The sequence below is a fragment of the Phytophthora parasitica genome (genome assembly GCF_000247585.1).
Source record: "Phytophthora parasitica INRA-310 unplaced genomic scaffold supercont2.28, whole genome shotgun sequence".
Taxonomy (NCBI): domain Eukaryota; phylum Oomycota; class Peronosporomycetes; order Peronosporales; family Peronosporaceae; genus Phytophthora; species Phytophthora nicotianae.
This window is the reverse complement of record NW_008649014.1, coordinates 585,005-605,339: the sequence shown is the minus strand read 5'-3', so window position 1 is coordinate 605,339 and position 20,335 is coordinate 585,005. Positions and strand designations below refer to the sequence as shown.

At 48.2% G+C, this 20,335-nt stretch overlaps 9 protein-coding genes across 9 annotated transcripts; 3 read left to right on the top strand and 6 right to left on the bottom strand.

The window, feature by feature from the left end:
• Nucleotides 1–1,488: 1,488 nt before the first annotated feature.
• PPTG_12332 (hypothetical protein) lies at nucleotides 1,489–1,986 on the top strand (the record flags this gene model as incomplete). The annotated part of the gene is made up of 1 exon (XM_008908064.1): nucleotides 1,489–1,986. One exon carries the CDS (start codon nucleotides 1,489–1,491, stop codon nucleotides 1,984–1,986), a length of 498 nt encoding a protein of 165 aa, XP_008906312.1.
• An 833-nt stretch (nucleotides 1,987–2,819) lies between these two features.
• Nucleotides 2,820–4,838, top strand: PPTG_12331 (hypothetical protein). Its single transcript, XM_008908063.1, has one exon. It carries the CDS (start codon nucleotides 2,833–2,835, stop codon nucleotides 4,723–4,725), a length of 1,893 nt encoding a protein of 630 aa, XP_008906311.1. The 5' UTR covers nucleotides 2,820–2,832; the 3' UTR covers nucleotides 4,726–4,838.
• On the bottom strand, nucleotides 4,755–8,858 carry PPTG_12330 (hypothetical protein; the record flags this gene model as incomplete). The annotated part of the gene is made up of 2 exons (XM_008908062.1): nucleotides 4,755–7,824; nucleotides 7,894–8,858. The coding sequence occupies 2 exons, from the start codon at nucleotides 8,856–8,858 to the stop codon at nucleotides 4,755–4,757; spliced, it is 4,035 nt and encodes a 1,344-aa protein (XP_008906310.1).
• A 229-nt stretch (nucleotides 8,859–9,087) lies between these two features.
• PPTG_12329 (hypothetical protein) lies at nucleotides 9,088–10,548 on the top strand (the record flags this gene model as incomplete). The annotated part of the gene is made up of 1 exon (XM_008908061.1): nucleotides 9,088–10,548. One exon carries the CDS (start codon nucleotides 9,088–9,090, stop codon nucleotides 10,546–10,548), a length of 1,461 nt encoding a protein of 486 aa, XP_008906309.1.
• Nucleotides 10,549–10,573: 25 nt separating this feature from the next.
• Nucleotides 10,574–11,265, bottom strand: PPTG_12328 (hypothetical protein). Its single transcript, XM_008908060.1, has one exon. It carries the CDS (start codon nucleotides 10,944–10,946, stop codon nucleotides 10,608–10,610), a length of 339 nt encoding a protein of 112 aa, XP_008906308.1. The 5' UTR covers nucleotides 10,947–11,265; the 3' UTR covers nucleotides 10,574–10,607.
• Nucleotides 11,266–11,645: 380 nt separating this feature from the next.
• PPTG_12327 (hypothetical protein) lies at nucleotides 11,646–12,633 on the bottom strand. The gene is made up of 2 exons (XM_008908059.1): nucleotides 12,143–12,633; nucleotides 11,646–12,087 (listed from the first exon to the last, which is right to left on the bottom strand). Exons 1-2 carry the CDS (start codon nucleotides 12,461–12,463, stop codon nucleotides 11,680–11,682), a joined length of 729 nt encoding a protein of 242 aa, XP_008906307.1. The 5' UTR covers nucleotides 12,464–12,633; the 3' UTR covers nucleotides 11,646–11,679.
• A 113-nt stretch (nucleotides 12,634–12,746) lies between these two features.
• On the bottom strand, nucleotides 12,747–13,556 carry PPTG_12326 (hypothetical protein). The gene is made up of 2 exons (XM_008908058.1): nucleotides 13,235–13,556; nucleotides 12,747–13,175 (listed from the first exon to the last, which is right to left on the bottom strand). Exons 1-2 carry the CDS (start codon nucleotides 13,541–13,543, stop codon nucleotides 12,795–12,797), a joined length of 690 nt encoding a protein of 229 aa, XP_008906306.1. The 5' UTR covers nucleotides 13,544–13,556; the 3' UTR covers nucleotides 12,747–12,794.
• An 886-nt stretch (nucleotides 13,557–14,442) lies between these two features.
• Nucleotides 14,443–15,643, bottom strand: PPTG_12325 (hypothetical protein). Its single transcript, XM_008908057.1, has 2 exons — nucleotides 15,036–15,643; nucleotides 14,443–14,965 (listed from the first exon to the last, which is right to left on the bottom strand). Exons 1-2 carry the CDS (start codon nucleotides 15,465–15,467, stop codon nucleotides 14,606–14,608), a joined length of 792 nt encoding a protein of 263 aa, XP_008906305.1. The 5' UTR covers nucleotides 15,468–15,643; the 3' UTR covers nucleotides 14,443–14,605.
• Nucleotides 15,644–18,405: 2,762 nt separating this feature from the next.
• On the bottom strand, nucleotides 18,406–18,894 carry PPTG_12324 (hypothetical protein; the record flags this gene model as incomplete). The annotated part of the gene is made up of 1 exon (XM_008908056.1): nucleotides 18,406–18,894. One exon carries the CDS (start codon nucleotides 18,892–18,894, stop codon nucleotides 18,406–18,408), a length of 489 nt encoding a protein of 162 aa, XP_008906304.1.
• Nucleotides 18,895–20,335: the final 1,441 nt, after the last annotated feature.

Sequence of the window (20,335 nt, the reverse complement as noted above, 5' to 3'; positions counted from 1 at the left end):
TTACTTCACGAGCGGAAAGTGTTGATTCACACATTGTTTACTTCACCAGCGGAAAGTGTGATCATCTCAATTCTTAATGCAACTTGTAGATTCGCCCAAGACTTGCTCCTGCACTTGTATTTCCCTCTACTGGTCGACACACTGTTGGCAACAATCTATTCTGCACTTGATAAACAAATCTTGCAGGCCACTGAAATGCTATTAGAGCTCAGGGTTCCGTTCGGCAACTGTAAAAGACTGTGCATGAAGCCACACCCTGGCTGAACATATGCCCTAAAGTTTATCGTTATCTTGTAAGCAGGGCAAAAGGCCTCTAGTGGGAGCTCAGAATCGACTTCTTATGAAAAAAAGTCCAATGCAAGGATAAGAATCGAGGGTCGAATTTCTAAGCTTAGTAGAGGTCCCCCAAAATCTTCAGACACGGATGAAAATTTTAGATGTGGGAACTTCCCACATGGGAAGGTGTGGGCAATATGGCTCATTTCCCACCATTATGGAGGCCTGAACATAACCAGGATGCTCTTTTTTATAGCAAACGGGCAACTTCATAATTGAATACCCTAAACCTATGTTGAGTTATGGTCATCTTTAACTATACTAAACGAATAACTAAACATACTGAACACTCGGCGATCTCTACCACTTCTAGTATCCGCTGTATTAAATGTATCTGGTGGATGTGTATAATTTTAGTTATACGCTGTGACACAACCGCAAGCAAGTCATTGTGGCCTGTTGGCCACTTACACCGTAGCTGGAGCACACTAGTAGTGCATATAGTTTCCTCCAAAAACCAAGAGCTGTGGCACACAGACTAACAACTAAATATTTCAACTGCAGCTCAGTATTGACTGGTTGGTGTAGTGCAGGCTACGCCTATATCTAAATATTCAGCCAGCCCCAGCTGCACATTGCAGTTGTGGAAAGCAGATCCTTTTCGGGATCCTGAAGATCAACGAAGATGTACAAGGTGTATCGGAATCAGTGATGACCGTATCGACATCTATGGACTCGTTACGTGCCTTGTGATGATACAGCCCACGTCCAACCATTGGAGCAGAACAACTAGTACGATATAGACCACGACAGCTCAAAGAGCAGACACTTTGCCTTTTACCTACAAATACACTAGGCTACAACTACCAGGAGCTTCGCCAGCTCCCCATCGTGTTTTCAGTTTGAATACACCACAGTTGGTGGACATGAGTATTGGTCAATATCCAGGGTATCGTGCCTCATTAGGGGCATGCAATGTTGACTAACCGAGATAAGCGTTATTAGTGTGTTAGTAAACACATATTAAATAAATGTAATTACTCCTGCATGTACAGATCCCCTTGCATATCTTGTTTACAATTTGGCGCTATTCGAGGAGATGTCCATTCATAAGCTTTGAATCAAGACTGGCAAAAGCGGACCCCCATTGCCTTTTGCCAGTTCACAAGTTGCCACGGAGAAGACAATCACATTCGCACGTATTTTTCAAGGATGCGCCTATTCTACGTGGTGTTGCTCACTATGAGCACTTTACTTCTTAGCTGTGGCTCTGCTTTGGCTACTGATGGCAATGAGGGAACGCGGTCCCCGAACGTGGGGCACTCTATTAACTGTGGTCCCACCAATAATGCCAATAGAATGCTGCGAGTCAGCAAGGAGACCGGAGATGGAGAGAATGTTGCTGCTGAGGAAGAGAGAGCTGGTCAAGGGCTTCTTAACAAGTTTCTCGGGAGAAATGACCTCACAAAGAAGACATTATCCAGAATGATGAAGGACGAAGCGTTCAAACGGAACATGTTCAAGAATTGGGACAAGCACCGGCAGAGCGTCGGCAAGATCCGAGAAAAAATGTTTCTTAAGCTCAACCCGCGCTACAAAAAGCTCCTGTTGGAATATCTGAACGAATACAAGCGCACAGCCCCAAAACTGAAAAAGTTCAAGCCGCGCAAGCCATCGACCGGTTATCGGGTTCGTTTCGCCGAGGCTTAAGGACTTCGGTTGGCAATTTGTAGCAGCTATTTGGACGGACCGACTTCCTAACTAAAAAAAATCTTCTGTGCTTTTCTTAAAGTAATGTTAAGTAGAAGCTCTGCTCAATATGTTGATTCGTTGAATCGCTCAACTAGATACACTGCGAAACCACCCTAGACCATGCACGACAAAATCTTGTACATGTCACTCGTGAGCCAGCTTGTCCAGTGCTGCATGGTGATGCAGGTAACCAAAGTCGCTCTCGGTCGTCTCTGCTCTTGTGACCAACATGTTCACGAAGGGGTTGGTGCAAATACTAGTAGTAGCTGTTGGTTGTTTCAATTTACAGAGCCCTGATAGAAGTCGCGCATTGTCTTTCTTGCTCGAATTCCTGGTCATCTAAGTTTTAACATTTAATTTTAACGGCAGGTTTAGCGCTTGATAAAGGAACGCAATCTCCATGGCGTTCTCCACTAATTATTCCAGACGGCCGCCATCGCCAAAATGGCCCTCTCCTAGCAAATGATCCGGCCTGGCTCATTTTCAGCTGCTTGGTTGGACAACTAATAATTTGTCCGCCTGTAGATGTACGACAGCGCTCTATTTGAATGGCGTTCTGTTTTAGTGTGTTCTATTTCTAATTGCACCCTCTCTGCTTCAGCTTCCAATTACTAGGCTTTGTATTGTTTTTACCGCGTACTATTCGGTATTATACGTTAGTGTTCGGAAGGGGTACTTAATAATTCGGTTATTTACTCGTGACAGTCAAGCCAATCAGATCCCGTTGGAGTTCGTTTGTTTTCAATGTGGCCCACCCAACTTTAATTTTTTTTTAAATTAAGCTACATATTGCTAGATCTGACGATGCCCACCAAGCACGAGCGTGACGAGCCTGCCGCCAGCTCGGATGATGAAAGGCCCATGCCTATGCCTATGCCGGCTCTGCCTCCGAAGAAGAAGGCCAAGAAGCTGCCATTTGAGGCCACGTATCTAAAGAACCTCCCAAGCGCGGCCATGTACGAGCGCAGCTTCATGCACCGGGCCACGGTATCGCATGTGCTGGTGGCACCAGAGACGCAGTTCATCATCACGGCCAGTGAGGATGGCCACGTAAAATTCTGGAAAAAGATGGCCAAAGGTATCGAGTTCGTCAAGCACTACAAGGCCCACCTCAAGGAGGTGCACGGCCTTGCTGTGTCGGCCGATGGACTTCGACTGTGCAGCACATCGGCCGACCGCAGCATCAAGTTCTACGACGTGCTGGCCTTCGACATGGTCAACATGCTGAGTGTGGCCTACACGCCGGCCGAGTGTTGCTGGATCTCAGCCAAAGGGGCCATCGATCCAAAGGTGGTGGTGGCCGACGAAAACAGCTCGGCCCTGCGTATCTACACGGCCGAGAGTGCGGCCAGCGAGCCTGTGTACACTATTAGCAAGTTACATGCCGCTCCAGTCACGGCCGTGGCCTACAATCCCGTGGCCAACTGCGTCATCTCGGCCGACCAGAAGGGGATCATCGAATACTGGGACGCCGACACGTACAAGCTCCCCACGAAAGCCAAAGGAGTAGTCAAGTTCAAGTTTAAAGGCGAAACGGATCTGTTTGAGCTGGCCAAATGTAAGACGTTCGCCATGGCCATCGACGTCTCGCCTGATGGCCAGAGCTTTGTCGTCTCGGCCAAGGACAGCCAGATCAGAGTGTTCAGGTTCGCCACAGGCAAGATGCGACGCAAATACGACGAGAGTTTGACTGTATTCGAGGACGCACAGGCGGACGACACGCTGCATCTGGATGCTCTTGACTTTGGCCGGCGGGCCGCTGTCGAGCGCGAGTTGGCCCACTCGGACGCCGTGTCCAACTGCGTGTTCGATGAGTCCGGCCACTTCATTCTGTACGCTACGCTGGCCGGCATCAAGGTGTTGAATATCGAGACAAACAAGGTCGCCAGAGTAGTCGGCAAAGTGGAAAGCTCGGATCGCTTCCTGCGTCTCAGTCTATTCCAAGGTAAACCCAAGGTGAACACGCAGTTCGAGAAACACCTCAAGGCCGCGTCTGGCCTCAAACACGAGGCTGAAGTGATGGCCGACTCTGAGAAAGAGCGGGACACGATCGACCCCACCCTGTTCTGTACATCGTTCAAGCGCAACCGCTTCTTCCTCTTCTCGTCCAGAGAACCTGACGAGGGTGAAGGCGAAGACGGTACGGCAACTGGCCGCGACGTTTTCAACGAGAAGCCTACACTGGAGGAAGCCCAGGTAGCGACCGAGTCCAGTAACGCCAAGGTGCTTGGAGACACGGCCGTTATCCACACGACTATGGGAGATATCACACTCAAACTGTTCGGCAAGGAGTGTCCAAAGACAGTCGAGAATTTCTGTACGCACGCTCGCAATGGCTACTACGACAACCTCATTTTCCATCGTGTGATCAAAAACTTCATGGTCCAAACAGGCGACCCATTGGGCGATGGCACCGGCGGTAAGTCCATTTGGGGCGGCGAGTTCGAAGACGAATTCCATCGCAGCTTGCGACACGATCGGCCGTTCACGCTGTCGATGGCCAACGCTGGCCCTGGCACGAATGGCTCGCAGTTTTTCATCACGACTGTCCCTACTCCGTGGCTAGATAACAAACACACGGTGTTCGGCCGTGTGGAGCAAGGTAAAGATACCGTCTCCAGTATTGAAAGCGTACGCGTTGACAAGTCCGATAAACCGCTCAACGACATCAAGATCATTAACATTGACATCTTCTAGATCTGGAAAATATACTCATTGGATGAGAATTACGCTGGGGTAGTCGTGTTGCTATCAGTCGGATTGGTAGCTGCGTTGTTGCTATCGTTACTGAAACTTGCAGCTAGAGCTAGTGCAGCTGAATCGCTTAGACTTTTTAGACGATCTCCACATAGGAAATGGCGGTATATTTGTTGTCGAGAACGTAGCCATTCGAGACGATTTGTTGCTTGATGGGAGACGTAGCGGAAGCAAATGCGGCCTGAAGCGGGGACTGTGTTAGTCTGGTACATGGAGTAGATTATGAGAACGGTGGATCTGGCGCTGTCAATACGGATCATATCCATAGGGCAAGAGATCGATAAGTCCACGAGTGCTCGTAGCAGCATTTTCTCGTCTTCACGAGTGAAATCTACTTCGAAATCCATATCAATATTCAAAGGCATCACAGTATTGAGATATCCCAAATTCATATACACACGCGGTCGATCTGTTAAAGCCAAACGATCCAGTAACTCACCGAAACATTCCAAGTCTACTATAGCATGATGCATCGCCACTAGTGCTCGTAAACGACCAGATTCGTAATTTTTGGGGAAATGTTGTAGCACATGATGTGCTTGTCTTGTCATCACTCGTCGTGCAGCAATAGCGAGGTGAAATAGCACCAAATGATACTTGAGATTCTGGCGTTTGTGTACGGGCACGTAGACAGCGCACACTTCAGCTCCCACTTGAGCTAGCAATGATGCCAGTTCCTCGTCCGCCATAGCGTTTTGTGCCGATATCGCGGTTTGATCTAGTTCCGTACCATCTTGATAGTCTAAATGATTCTCTTCTAAATATCTGTCTTCTGGACGTAGAGGAGATACATAATCGAACTCAAGAACTCCATCACGTGGTAGACGGTCAAAGAATGAATAAGTGAGCTGAATACGCTTCTGGTTGAAGACTATATTGCGCCAATGAAAGCCACGTCCGTATTGACTGCAGTCTGTAAGTTTAGGATGGTTTCGGGTCACAATACCTGTATGGTATGCATTTAGTGAAGCAAACCAGAGCGCAATCTTCCTGTGTCTTGGATCTCTTAGTGTCAACGTCCAGTGACCTGTGGGGTTAGCTGTTGAGAACTGCATCACCACATTTCCGAAGCGATCGATGAGTCTCCACTGCTCTGGCTGCGTTAAAAGTTCCTGTAAAAAGGTGAATGCGTTCTCTCCATCAATTAAACACGTCCATAGTCTGCCCAGAAGCTCCATCTTGGGCAACGAGGACTGTAAATGACTCACAAAAAACGTTGCCTGCGTGGTCGTAAGTTGCAAATCAAGGAGAACTAAATCCAGTAGACTCATCATATCACGTGATGAGAAGCCACGCTTTACGATATGAATTAAACCCAAGCAAGACTCATCATCCAGCCAAGACACGGGACCTCTGGGCAGTGGGGGGGCCATAAAAGTAGCCGTTGCACGTAATATTCCCCTTGCTGGCAGTTCCCACTGCGTTTTATTGGAATCTTGAACGCTATAAAGGCAACGTCGTTCCAAATCAACCCCTAATAAGGACCTCTTCTTGGCTGATTTGGCTCTATTTCTCGAAGCCCCTGCAGATCGAGGGATATCCTCCTCATAGCTAAGATCTGCTAGCATACATCGTCCTTGATATAAAGCCGCATCAATTAATTCACTGGCGACTGCGAACGCATAGGGGGATTCTCCCAATTTAAGCTCAAACGGAGATGAAGCGGATGGTAAACTGGCGTCAAAGATCGGAGAACTGGAGGTCGAGCCTGTACTAGATGTTTCAAGATCATGGACAGACAGACTGATCTCACAACGCGAGCCTAAAGCAATGGCTCTCAATAGTGCACGTGCGCCGACTTCTCCAAGACTATTATCTTTCATATCCAATGTACGAAGTGATTCATTTTGACGCAGGAAGAAGCCGAAGGCCACTGCACTTGCCCCAGTTAGAGCATTGTGCGATAAATCCAGTTCCGTTAGAGTTGTGTTACATGCCAACGCTGCCGCTAACTGCTCTCCACCTCCATCTCCACACCGATTCATACTCATATACAGTGTCCGTAACGACGTATTCGTACGCATAGCGACCCCTAATTCCACTGCTCCACTTCGACGGATATTATTCCACGATACATCCAAAGCTTGAACAACACAAGCGGGATTAGTCAACATAGCTCCAAGTAGAGTTCCTCCTCTCTCCCCAATCGAATTATGCGAGAGATTCACTCGTTTTAAACACGGATGAACCTCAATTGCTGCTGCCACCGGTGCGAAGGCTTCGTCGTCTCCGCCTAATGTTGTATGTGATAAATCCAAGTACGTCAGAGTCTTACAGATAGCCAAAAAGCGTGCAACTTGCTGACAACCTTTTCGACCGAGCTCGTTTTTGCTCAGATTTAGCACCGTAAGTATACAGCTTCCAGTGTTGATTGTTTGACTCGCAGCGAGTAGCTTTGCTTTTGGAGATCGATTGTCGGGGTTTAATATGTCACTGGCAGTAGATTCTGTGCCAGCGAGAGATTGTAGCAGTGGGATAATCGATGCATCGGTAAGACGGTTGTCACTGAGATCCAGGACTTGAATGGCTTGGAATTCACGGAGAGATTTGGATAATGCGATGATCTTGGAGTCGCCCAGTCCAAATTGTTGGAGCTGTAGAGCCAAGTGGCGCTTTCCACGTTGCTTACGTTTATTCTTTTGCAGCGTGTTCATTAACATTGACGTGACGTCAGCCAAGGAAGAACGAGACGATGAATGTCGTGCTGTTAGAGGCTGAGAATCTGGAGCTGCAACCTCGTTGATTCTCGAGAAGATTGGCTCCGGTAGGATTTGCTTCTTGACACATTCGACGTAGAAAAGAGACCGCGGTGATAACTTCCCGAACGGCTGATTAGAACCGTCATGTCCCTCCGGTTCGAGGTCACTATCGACATCCTCGTCGGATGAACATTGTTCATCTTTGCGTATAGGAAGAGGACTAAGCTGATGATGCTGCGAGTTTCCAACGTTTTTCCACTTCGTGAAAAGATGCTGTTTTTCGGCATAGTACTCGATTTGGCCAGCATCGGTTGTATGTTTCTGGATCTCTTTTATCAATCTGTTCAGATACAACAAAGTACTAGAATCAGAACAACTATATAGCTTTATCACATATTCAATCACGTACTTTCGTGCTTGTGGAAGTCGAGGAATCGGTTGTTGAACTGGTGCTACTGCATCTTGATGTAGTGAAGTACCAGTTTCAGCTATCATCGACTCTGAGCCTACTCCATCCGGATAACTCGACTTCCTCGCAGCTCCTTCCAATGTCGGCGGGGCTGTGTTCATCCTTATCGAAGCCGCTTCACGTTTCCGTAGTATAGTCTCAGCGTCATGAAGTTTCTGATCAAACTCGAGTCTTTTATTATCGACTTCCTGCACTGGACCATTTACCGGACTCGAGGCCACACGCTCTAGTTCCCAACTCACCTTTGAAGTGCTAGTCAAAACCTCGTCAATTGTCTTTGGAGAAGGCATTGGCTTCTCATCACTATCATCTTCAGTATCCGGAATGATTTCGTCGGAGTATAAAGTCTCAAGTCGAAGACTCGGGTACATGAACTTCTCGACTTCTCCGTCGACTGTAGCTTTCCACTTGCTATCGTGAGTTTCGAACTTCCCAACTGCATGCTTGTCATCTGTTTTAACAGGACTCTTTGGCGTCGGAGAAAGTATCAGTCCTGGAAGAATAGCTGGGTTTATTGGCATCAACGACTTGTGTCGGGATTTTATCGGTGGGCCATCCATCATTTCATCATCGTCTTCTTCTCGTAGTGAACCGTGGACACCTAGACGGTATTTCCGCATGAGTTTGAGCTTCTTCATTGTCATAATTTTCGTATTTGCCACTGTCGCGAAGCTTTGAGTCGCGTGGTGAGATACAGTAGAGCGAGTTTTCACAAGCTTCAGCGTAGACCTTCGCGAACTGCGTCTTGAGGCTCGAGCTGCAGCTTCTTCAACATTCCCAGACTCACTATTAAGAGTAATAGCCTCAGCAGAAAGCGTAAGCGAAGCTAGCAGCTCCTGGCTGCGGAAACTCTGGCGGGATCGTCGCCTGTTATGCTCATCTCGAAAGGAGCTTCCCTTTTTCATGACAGTAGGAAACGAGGTGAAGGATGGAGATGACTCATGCGACGTACATAGACAAATTAAGAATGATCTAAAAATTGACTTACAACGACAATAAGCACTTTCGTGAAATAATACGAGGAATTTCTGTTTCTGATTAATTTTTGATGGGAATGACAATGTGATTGATGTCCAAAAGCCCCATGCGTTGGTCTTCTGGTGTCCAGTATTTTTCTTGCTTCGTCCTTGGGAAATGCAGAAACGAGCACTCACCATTAGCATCCTAGTGGCACTAGCTGTCATCGTTGCAGTTATCGTGATCGCGGTGACGGTGTCGAGCTCGAAGGCCTCGACGAAATCAAAAGATGACGCTAAACGAGGGAATCCAACAGATGAAACGGTGAAGCCACGCACCAAGAAGCCTCTACGTAAGTTCAAAACGGACAACTCTAACAGTGGGTCGTCGGATGACGAGGAAACGACGGACCCTTTAACGGAGAATTACTCTGTGTCCGCTTTGGCTATTGGAGATTGGGGTCGTACAATTGCCAAAGACGGTGGATCTTGTTGCTCACGACGCAAAAGTTTCACTGTGTTGGACTATAATGCGATGGAATATGTGGCGATTCTACTGGGTCAGGCTGCAGCAGTAGCACAGCCTCGTCCGTCCGTTGTGATCGGCCATGGCGACAATTTCTACTGGGACGGTCTACACGGTGTCACGGATCAAGCGTATCGTTTTCAACAGACATTCGAGGACAAGTACAACGCGCCGAGTTTGGCTGGGATTCCATGGGTGAACGTTATGGGGAATCATGACTACGGAGGCGCTAGTTACGTGTGTACTGATGGAGAACAAGCCGTGGAATGCTCTTCGACTAGCGAATTATTGGCATCTCTGGACCAAAAGTTCACTTTGCAGTCACAATATGTGAGTCCTCAGAACAACCGATGGATCATGCCAGACCATTTTTTCGTGCACTCGATCGCTGATCCAATGTCAAATTTAACAATTGATATCTTTAATTTAGACACAAATGACGCTGACACGCACGGCGCACAACAAATTTGCTGTCAATGCTACGGATATTCCGGAAAAGATGACGATTCGTGCGAGAACGTGAAGCGTGGCGACAGTCTCTGTGCTGGAGGCAACAACGGAATGTTCGATGCTTGTATGGACAAGCTCCAAGCTTGGGGTGACGACTCTAGAAACAAACTAGTGGAAGCTGCGAAAGCCTCGAATGCGACTTGGAAGATCGTGAATACGCATTATTCTCCATACAATCATTACGCTCCGGGTCCAGCTGACAATTGGCGCGAATTACTGGATGGTCTTGGTATCCAGGTCTTCCTCTACGGCCATACCCACGGCGAGAAACACGATTACTCGGCGTTTAAGACCCATTTTATCGAGAATGGAGCGGGCGGAGGTATCCAGAACGAATCACCTAGTGGAATTCCACCTTATGCCGAAGATTATGTAGAGAACGTTTGGGCCGCTGGTCATTATCCGTATGGCTTTTTCACGCTTAACGTTTCCCCTACTTGGTTGAAAGTGAGTTTTAACACGTTCGATGATAGCTGGGCGATGACTAAAGATGTGGACGCTACGGGTGTCGGTGGGATTGCTATTAAACACTGCTGGTACATCCCTCAACGTGGAGGAAAAGGTAAAAGCTGTGAAGGTGCTGAAGCGCAGTCTACGGGTTAGATTTAGTGGATTTTGAAGGAAAGTTATCGGTTTTTTACTTGAGATACTACAGATAAAAACTAATTCCACACTCCTTTCGGCTTTTGAGTGATACAAACCTCGAGCTCAACCGTTTCCTCTGCCAGCTTCTTCCCGATAGTAATCAAGTTTTCGATGAGTAGATCGATCCGTGTTGCCCATTGCTTGAGGAAATAACTGCCATACTCAGCCTTGCTCTGCTTCCAAGACAAATCCCAAAAATCGATGAAGTTCATCGCTGCATGGTTTTGCAGTAGTTGTTTGTGCCCCTCCTGGGCGTAGCTATTGCAGACCAAAGTGTCCTCCTCGTTCTTACCGAAATTCATCAGTCTTCGGGTTAACGTGATCTTCCTGGTCTTCTCAATCTGAGTTTTTAGCATCAAATCGAGAAGTTTTAGTCATGCCATGAAGTCGTCCGCCATTGTCTTCTTTCTCCGTTCCTTTCTCAACCGAAATTCTTTGTCGTATATTTTCTGTAGTTTCCGTCGCGATTCAGTCATTGGGCGTTTGACTAGCGTCCTCTTCCTCGTTTCATTGAGTCTGGACATTGCAAGCGGCACATCGTCTTTGTCGGAACAGGTCACTTCGTCCACAATTGACAAAACGGAAGAGTCCACTGTCTGGCCATTCGACAACTCGGCAGTTTAGCCTTCTAGGGACGACTTGAAAATGGCTTCGAGCTGCTCGTCAGCAGTCACCACTTTGCATTGAATTGACGCAACGGCATTAAACTTGCTTTCGATATCCCCATTGAGAACGTCGTGTACCTTGAGTGCACCAGGAAGCCACACATCGATGGCTTTTCGTGGCTTGGAAGCTAGGGACTCACTGGTAGGGAGGAGCCAACATGAAGAATGGCACACAACCTGAGATGCTCAGGTAGTGTCTGACCGTGTAAGTTTTTTCGCGTGTAGGTAAATCATTCGATCTGAGTTAACAGTGGCCCACTGTACCTCCAGGTAGTCTAGGGCGGATTGCAGAGATCGTTGTAGAGTTGTTGGCACTCCTTCCATTGTTGGAGCCACTGTAAGGGTAGATGCTACGAAGATAAACATGAAAACAATTTCTTTATTTTACACCAACAATTTTAATTAAAAATACTAATATTCAATATCAAATCCAGACACCTTTGGGTTTTTGGTCCAGGCACCACTCCAGCTCCAACGTCGATTCCGCTAACTTCTCTCCAAGTTTGGCTAGTCCTTGGAGGTTTTCTTCAATCTTGAGCACGTATGGCTTCAAGAAGAACTTGCCCTTTTCAATCTTACTGAGTGTCCACGTGGCTGTCCACAACTCGATGTACGTCTTCGCAGCTTGGTTTAGTCCCAGTTGTGTCTTTGCTTCATGATTAACTACATCCATATCTCGATCAAAGTCGGGGAACTTTCGCTCGTCCTTGCCGAGATATAGCAATCTCATCGTCGCCGAGACTTTCCTCGTTCTTTGAATCCGATCCTCCAGCAATACATTGAGCAGCTTTAACCCGGCAACGAAAGCTTTGGCGGCTTCAGTTCTCCATCCCTACACCACAACGAATTAGCCAGTGTCACCAGATAAACCCACAGAATTAACGTACATCTTTCTTTTGACGGTATTTCCGGTCGTATGTCTTCTGGCGCTCCCGTTGTTCCTTGGACAGCTTGGGTCTCCGTGCTCGTTCAGAGTTTGCTGGTGGCGCTTCGTCGTCTGACGTGCTTTCCACGCTCGTCGCGTTGGATGTTACCGAAGCCTTGGACGGACTCGCGTCGCCGGCGTTAAATGCAGCGATGGATGCCTCGAACGCGCTTTCAAGGAAGCAGGCCGCGTCACCAGCAGACACCACCTCATCCCCGACCAACTCGTCCAAGTTTGACTCGTTGAGGAAGTCCCACACAGCGTCGATCTCGATGTCGTTCATGGTCGTGATGTAGAGCGTAAAACGGAGAATGAGGGCTACGACGCAGGGCCATTCTTGACTTCAACGTCGTCCTCTTGGCTTCAGCTTCGTCGTCTACCGGTAAGTGCGATCGGGGGCTGCGCTAGCGTCTAGTTGTCGACTGTCCCCTCCCCAAGCATGGGAGGGGCCTCGACCACTCTTCAACTCAATGGAAGAAGGTGCATGGAAGACGCTATTGGTCATTACATTGAGACTTGCGTTGCGCTCGCCTGAACTCCATAAGGTTGGACAAGAATCCACTCTTTACCTCAACAAAACAATATAAAACATTCGCATTTACTTTACATATATTCTACACCCACACCCCAGTACTGTTCCCTTCAAGTCGCCATCGCAGCTCCTCCATAGCTACTCGCAACTGTTCGCCAAGCATCAGCAAATTGTCGAGAAGATGTTGAATCTCCGTACTGATGTGCTTTAAGAAGCACTTGCCCGTCTCTCCATTCTTCCTCTTCTTCCAATCCTCCACAGTGACCTTGATACACTCCAGTGCTCCTTGGTTGAGCTCCAACTGAAGTTGCGTGTTTTCTCCAGTCGGCATGAACACTCCGTTCTTCTTAGCGAGGCAGAGTAGGCCTATGTCGCGCTCCGTTGTAACGATGCGGAACTGCATTAACCCCACGAATTCCTGGAGGACCAGGACGAATGATCCCCCCAATGCGTTATGTCGTGCCTGTTATTTAACGCGTAAGTTTTCGCTAATCGACTTTTAATGTTCATTGATGTACTTACTCGTTTGTTGATTCGACTTTTCTTGTCGTATACCTGCTGGAGCTTCCGTTGGAGCTCCGTCTTGGGCTTCTTTGGCTTCTTGGGGTACTGCCTGATCACCATAGCTGGTGGGGGGTCCTCACTGTCACTGGCTTCGTCCGACGTGGTCCCCGTTACGGAGGATTCGCCGGTCATTTCGTCGTTATCGTCGAGAAGGTGGGCCCATCTGTCGGAAGTAGCACCGATGGCTCCATACTGGATGATCTCGTCGAGACTTCGCTCATTGAGGAAGCTGCACACAGCGACCAGGTCCAAGTCACGGGAACTCATGTCCACGGTAGCTCGAAAATTGCGGAATGGCAGCCGATACACGCTCACTGACTGTTTTCAGCGACAGATCTGGGTGTGTGCGCCTCGGTATCGTTCGATTGAGATGAGCTCTTCACCGTGGAGGATGGCTGCAAACGTCTGAGTTGTGCTTGGCTACTGTTGTTGTGCCATAACCGACTTGTCGGTGTCGGGAAGGACACTGCGGGTCATTCCATGGTACATGCAACCTGCGGTGACCGCGTAGACAGGACGATGTGAAGGGCGTGCAGATCACCGCCCTACTATTAATACTGCTGACCTCGAGGTTGGGAACGTCTTGAATTCTAGTAGCGATGCAAGCTTCTTCGCAGCAAGGAGCATGGGCTTCGCAACATTTTAAGCATATGCTTGTTGAAGTTTAGATTCGGCTCGAAAGCTACATGGCCATGTTGGCTCCACTTGAGCTCTATATTCATTATCCTTTAGTCGTACGACGGCTCGTCTGCGACGTGTCTGCCGATGACCTGCGATGAATGTACATGTACCACGCAGTGGACCTCAACTAAAGTTCCTTCCCTGCCCGCATCGAAGGCCTGACCAAGCTAGATTATGCTCACACAGCAGGAGCAACCGACTTGTTCTTCGCGTAGTGTAGACGTTGAACTGCCCGGTTTTATCTGAAGGCTAGCAGCAGTTATGCGTAATATTTCGTCTGATGTGTACCTTACATTTGTTTTTTTAGCAGCTGTTCAGCGACTTGAATATTTTGTAATGTAATTGGTCGCTATGACCACGATCACTGTCAAGAACTACATCCAAGTTGCCAGCACTTCAAGTTGCTTCGACGCCGCCTCAAGCCCGTGGTCACGTACTTTGGTGGACAGGAGCGAATTGAAGTCTCGAGTAGTTGAAGCGCAACGGTGAGAGCAAAAGTGTTAATGCGGTGTTTAATGTACGTTTACTGTGAACTTCTTACGTATTCTTCGTTAATCTTTAGTAATTTCTTTCCCAACCTGTACCGCGTAGAAAAATAAACTGACGCAGTTTCGGCGTCCGTCATCAGGTCAAATAAACGGTAATACCTCACCACGTGAAGTGACGTTGCTCCAATGGCCCGTATGGGTGGAACCGATCGGGTCCAAGCACAATGCAGCGACCGATAACTTTGTCGGCGCTGTGGCGCCACTCGCTGACCGAACGAAGCTGGTCCTTATCCGAGTACTCACGGATGCGCGAGATCTTCTCCCACGCCTGGAGCGAGCGCAAAGTGATCAGATCCTGTCGGAGGGCGCGCTCCTCCAGTTTGAGCAGCAGTAGTTTGTAGCGCAGCGAGTCTTGGCCACCCTGTTCGACGCGGACATAGGGTCTGCAGCGCTTCTTGCGATCGGCGAAAAGCTTCATCTCAAGAGCCAGCCACTCATCGCGGTGCGCCTTAAGATCTCTCTACGAATACACACAAAGTGGACAGTAGGTTGGTTCACGAACGTGTTGACCCGGTGACAATAGTACTCACCCTCTTGCGGCCACGGTAGCTCTTCTCGTAGCCTCGTTGGCGTCGTCGAAGCCGCTCCTTGTCCTCCTCACTGATAGTGTCCTCATGACCTCGTGTCGAGACCCGAGGAACTAGCTCGATCTCTGGTTTAGTGAAGACCATTTCGGTGCGGTAGCTTGAGTCCAGGTGCTCTTGCTTGATGAATGGCTCGTCGAACCCCTCCGACGGTGGGTAGCACGACGGCAGATACACTACCGACGAGGGCGAAGTAGGCTGTGTCGGGTGGATAAAGCTGATGGAGCACTCCACACCCGTAACCTTGGGGCTTACCCAATCATCCTGAAGCAGCATCGAGTGGAAGTCATCAAGTGCGAGAAAATGCGCGTCCAGCTCTTCCGCGAAGAGATATCCGGCCGTGGGGAGCATTGCCGCCATTTGATACTCGTCTTCCATTTGGGAGATCTGCAGCGAATTGAGAACTGACGATCCGGAGTCGAGTTTAAGCGAGAGGCCCCAAGGTCTCACCACCGCCGCGGAGCTTGTTGTCGTTGTGCTGTTGTGGCTCAAGAGCGCGATCCCAAGCGGCGCTGGCAAGTGGAGATGCGTCCAGAACAACGCGCGCAACTTGCAGCAGAGGATGCGCACTAAGGCATCGAAACGATGACTTGACCGTGGTTGTCGTTCCGACCTTCATCACTAGCAATTTGAATACAGAGACGTCGTGGGACGCTGAATATCATCGCTGATTCATCAGGATGGACGCCGGTGTACTTTAAGCTTCGAACCGTGGAGATAGGTTGGGAACGGTGGATACTGGACCTCGGAGCCTCAGGTTGCCCTGCGGCCACCAAGGGCTCAGTACCTTGGCCAAGGCTTTGGCGGATCGCTCATCGAAATGCACCATTACACCATATCTCTTCGGATCGGGACGGCTTGCTGCGGTGCAGACGACAGTCATGGTCGGTACATGAACGAAGGTTGAATCTAATTGCTGGATTTGAAGTTGTGATACGCGTGCCCAGTCGCCTATCCGCTCGTCTCTTTGGACGACTGGCGCGATGAATCCTACACTGTTGGACATCCCGCCGCAGACTCTATGGCCTTCGGACGACACCATCGTCCACCGCCGATGGCTAAATTCTTTGGGACACTTGAACCAGCAACGACGTCAAGAAGCCCCCTTCTATGATGTCCTCCATCACATCGTGGTACCGATGGAGATGGAGAGAGACGATGTAAAATATATGTTGTTTACAACATCAGATGCGAGGTAGCCATGTGGCGGCCATGGTCAGACCTTGCAAAGTTACAGTGGTGAACCCAATGTTGCTTCCATCCAATGAAATTGACCCAAACAGCGCCATCACATCGCTAGCAATTCTACAAAAGTCTTGAGATGAACGCGATACTGCTACATGTTTGCCGTGAAAGTATCGGTAGCCGTGTTGATATTTACTGGAAGTAGCTCAAGTTCGTTACGGTGCAGCGGGATTGGGCTTCCGTCTACTGAACGTTTTGTTAGTGGGCTACGTAAATATGTTTGAAACGATGCCTCTCACCGAATATTCGTGTGTATTACAACAAGATTCATGCAACACGAATCAGGCCTCGCTAATAGTGGAAATGGCTCAGTTTTTCCACTACGTTCCACATCTTAGATCCCCATCCCGGTCGGAAAATGCTTAGAAATCCTAGAAGTTCGGTCCCCAATTATTACCCAGACACTGATATTTTTACTGTCTTCTTCATGAGAAGTCGTTATAAGCTCTCACAAAAGACTTTGCGTCCTGCTAAAGATGCCAAGAAGCTTCAGGCACGTTGCTAGCCAGGGTATGGCCTCACGCATGGTAACTTTCTAGCTACCGAACGGAGACCTGAGCTCTTAAACCATTTGAGGGGGCTTGCCAATGTAGTATCAGAAATGGAAAGATCAACACGATCGGCAAATGAAAGAGAACAACGCGCGTACACTACTTGAATGTCCCTTTTCGAACGGGTAGCTTCCCCAGAGCACTACGAATCCGTTTATTTGACGGTCTCAAGCAGGTACAAAGAGCTCAAAAACACGAACATTTAATCGTGACAGAACACTGGAATTAATGCATATAGATATTAGTACTGATAAACCGATCGGACTGCAGATTTAAGAAGAAAAAAAAATGTTGGTAACGTCGTCGGCGTGGTCTTTTATCCTGACAACTTCAACTATCGACTTGAGCTTAGTGAAGCTTTTCAAACCGGCAGTGAAAATACATAGGCAGTTGGCATAAAATTTCCTCGTGTACTCAAGTCACTAGTCGGCTTCGTCGCAATGGGGCATCCTTCCGTGCGGTTCTGGGTACAACGTTTTCAAACACAGGTGAGACTTTCGAACAAATTGAATATCATAAATTCCTCCATAGATAACATTCTACACATTATTATAAACAGCATAAAAACGTTTTCATTCAAGTAACAAAACAATTAATACGTATATATTACATTCTCGTTTTTTTTTTTTCATATCATCATACCACAAAAAGCTGTAGTGTGGGAGAGATGGTATTTTTCCTGCGATTAGAGAGGTCTGCTTCGCGATCCATATTGCAGCCTATCCATCGCTCGACTGACCAATAATCACATCCCGATCATGATCTTTGCTCCGAGGCAATTGTCCCGTCAAGACTAGGTAAGTTGCGATAAGAAACGTGGTGGACCAGTCGACAGGACACTAATAGTAACTTGCTAAACTTTAAGCTCCGAGTCTGGGGTATTCAAAGTGGCTTCGGTCCATCCTCTTAGCAATTCAGGCACGTCGTCTCCAGAAACCTTCATTTGTCATTTTACACCTTGAAGTGGATTGCCGATCCTCCAACGCAGTATGGCCATCAACAACCACACCCGTCGAATTGAAGCCGAGTTGGTTGTATTATCAGCGTGAAACCATCCGTCCCGATCACTAACCAATACGTACTTTCGCTGTATACAACAGTGGACGCCTATTTCATCATTACGTTGGGCAAGGTAGCTATTCATCGGTGGCCGAAGAACGAAGGAGGAACTCATCCAGGTTGGTTCATATCATTTGACAACTCGTTCTCGATAGGCCTTAACACCTCACAAATGCATGTACCTAGCGGCCCAAGTACCTATCGCGCAACAGTCGCTGCCACATGTCCTGAGACGACCCAGAGTGGCTAACTCCACTTGCATCGTCATGCATCACCGGACAAGTTGGTTTGTGAGTGGCACGTACGAGGCTGGGTCGCGCATGGCTTCTATTTGAGGAGTTTCTATAGTCCATGTAGTTGAACGAAAACACTGAAGAACTGAAGAACTGTTTTTTTTAGTTTGGTAGTCAACCTGTCCATTCATTTGGAAAATAGCCACTACAAATTACCAACCGAAGTCCTCAAGCGTCGGCGATACGAACCCGATTACCGGTCGACGGCTTGAACTTTTTCAGTTTTGGGGCTGTGCGCTTGTATTCGTTCAGATATTCCAACAGGAGCTTTTTGTAGCGCGGGTTGAGCTCAAGAAACATTTTTTCTCGGATCTTGCCGACGCTCTGCCGGTGCTTGTCCCAATTCTTGAACATGTTCCGTTTGAACGCTTCGTCCTTCATCATTCTGGATAGTGTCTTCTTTGTGAGGTCATTTCTCCCGAGAAACTTGTTAAGAAGCCCTTGACCAGCTCTCTCTTCCTCAGGAGCAACATTCTCTCCATCTCCGGTCTCCTTGCTGACTCGCAGCATTCTATTGGCATTATTGGTGGGACCACAGTTAATAGAGTGCCCCACGTTCGGGGACCGCGTTCCCTCATTGCCATCAGTAGCCAAAGCAGAGCCACAGCTAAGAAGTAAAGTGCTCATAGTGAGCAGCACCACGTAGAATAGGCGCATCCTTGAAAAATACGTGCGAATGTGATTGTCTTCCCCGTGGCAACTTGTGAACTGGCAAAAGGCAATGGGGGTCCGCTTTTGCCAGTCTTGATTCAAAGCTTATGAATGGACATCTCCTCGAATAGCGCCAAATTGTAAACAAGATTGTGCAAGAGGGGTTAGCTGCTGTGTTTTGATTATTCCGTGTGATGACGAGACGGCCGTAAACAAAATGATACTAGCGTAACTAAGCACGAATCGCGATTTTGGCACACCTTTAGAAAGATGAACGTCTACTCTTTCTTTTGAGCCGCTTGGCAGCTTCTAGAACCGAAATCTGACAAGTTGCAGAATCTCATAAAAAAAAAAACTCCTGCCCTGACCAAAATCGATTTTTTTACTGGCTTGCTAGACGTAAATTTTGGCGGCGGAGCCATTGGTGCTGTCCGTTTCATCTGAAAGAATGCCGAACATTTTTATAAAGCGGCTTTTGTGGTCAAATTCGCATTAGTGACTATTGGGCTATTAGTAAAATGCTGTTTCGTCATGGGCATCAGTATCATACTGGATAACAAATTGATACTTATGTCCACTTCTTCGTTCCCGCTCTCCAGCCAGAACCTCCGCATCTTCATCGCTCCAGTCTTCGTCGGTGTTATCATCTAACTCGTCGCTGTCGGCTTCGTCCTCGCTTTCTCTCAAGCAACCGTCTTCGGTTGCCTCTTGGTCAGACTCAGCTGTGTATTGCACAAGCTAGATATCACCTTGTTGTGAGGCATCGGGGCTTCCGCTGCGTAGGTCACTCACTGCTGGATTCAGATGCACTGGTTGGCAGCGCACCGCTGGATGAGGGCGCCGTGGCTGAAATCGACAGCGAGGGCGAAGGTAAAGGTGGGAGCTGGCGGAGTGGCATCGTTAGAGAAAGTTGCGCTTTTATCGTTGCCCTCACGAGCTCACTTTTGTGACTGTTTGGGTTTTCAAAGCACAAATTAGCCGTTTTCTCAAAACTTCGATTAACCCCCGGATTCTCCGGCATAGATAATATATGAATTAACGTATGTCTGGAAATCAGTACAATATACACTGTTGCAAGCCTGTTTCCTCGACACGTGATACAATGTAGGTGACTGATTGATTAATCTATGTTGATGTGCTGTGCAAAATCAGGATAAAATAACTGTCAATTGAGATCACCCGGCAAAACCGTTTCGCCCTGAACAGCAACGAGCCATTGAATGCAAACCATTCAGCACAATGACATTTTCATTCAATGCTTACTCCTCACTAGCGTCGCTATCAACCTCTACCCGGCGCTTTTTCACAAAGCGACTCTTGTGTTGCAGCGCTGCCGGGATCGCCGTACCATTCTTCCACGTCTGGTGCCAGATCTGGCTGCAGGTGAGTTGGTTTCCTCGGTCCAAACGACGAACCTATAGCAGAGCGTCACTCTCCCCTTCTTGTC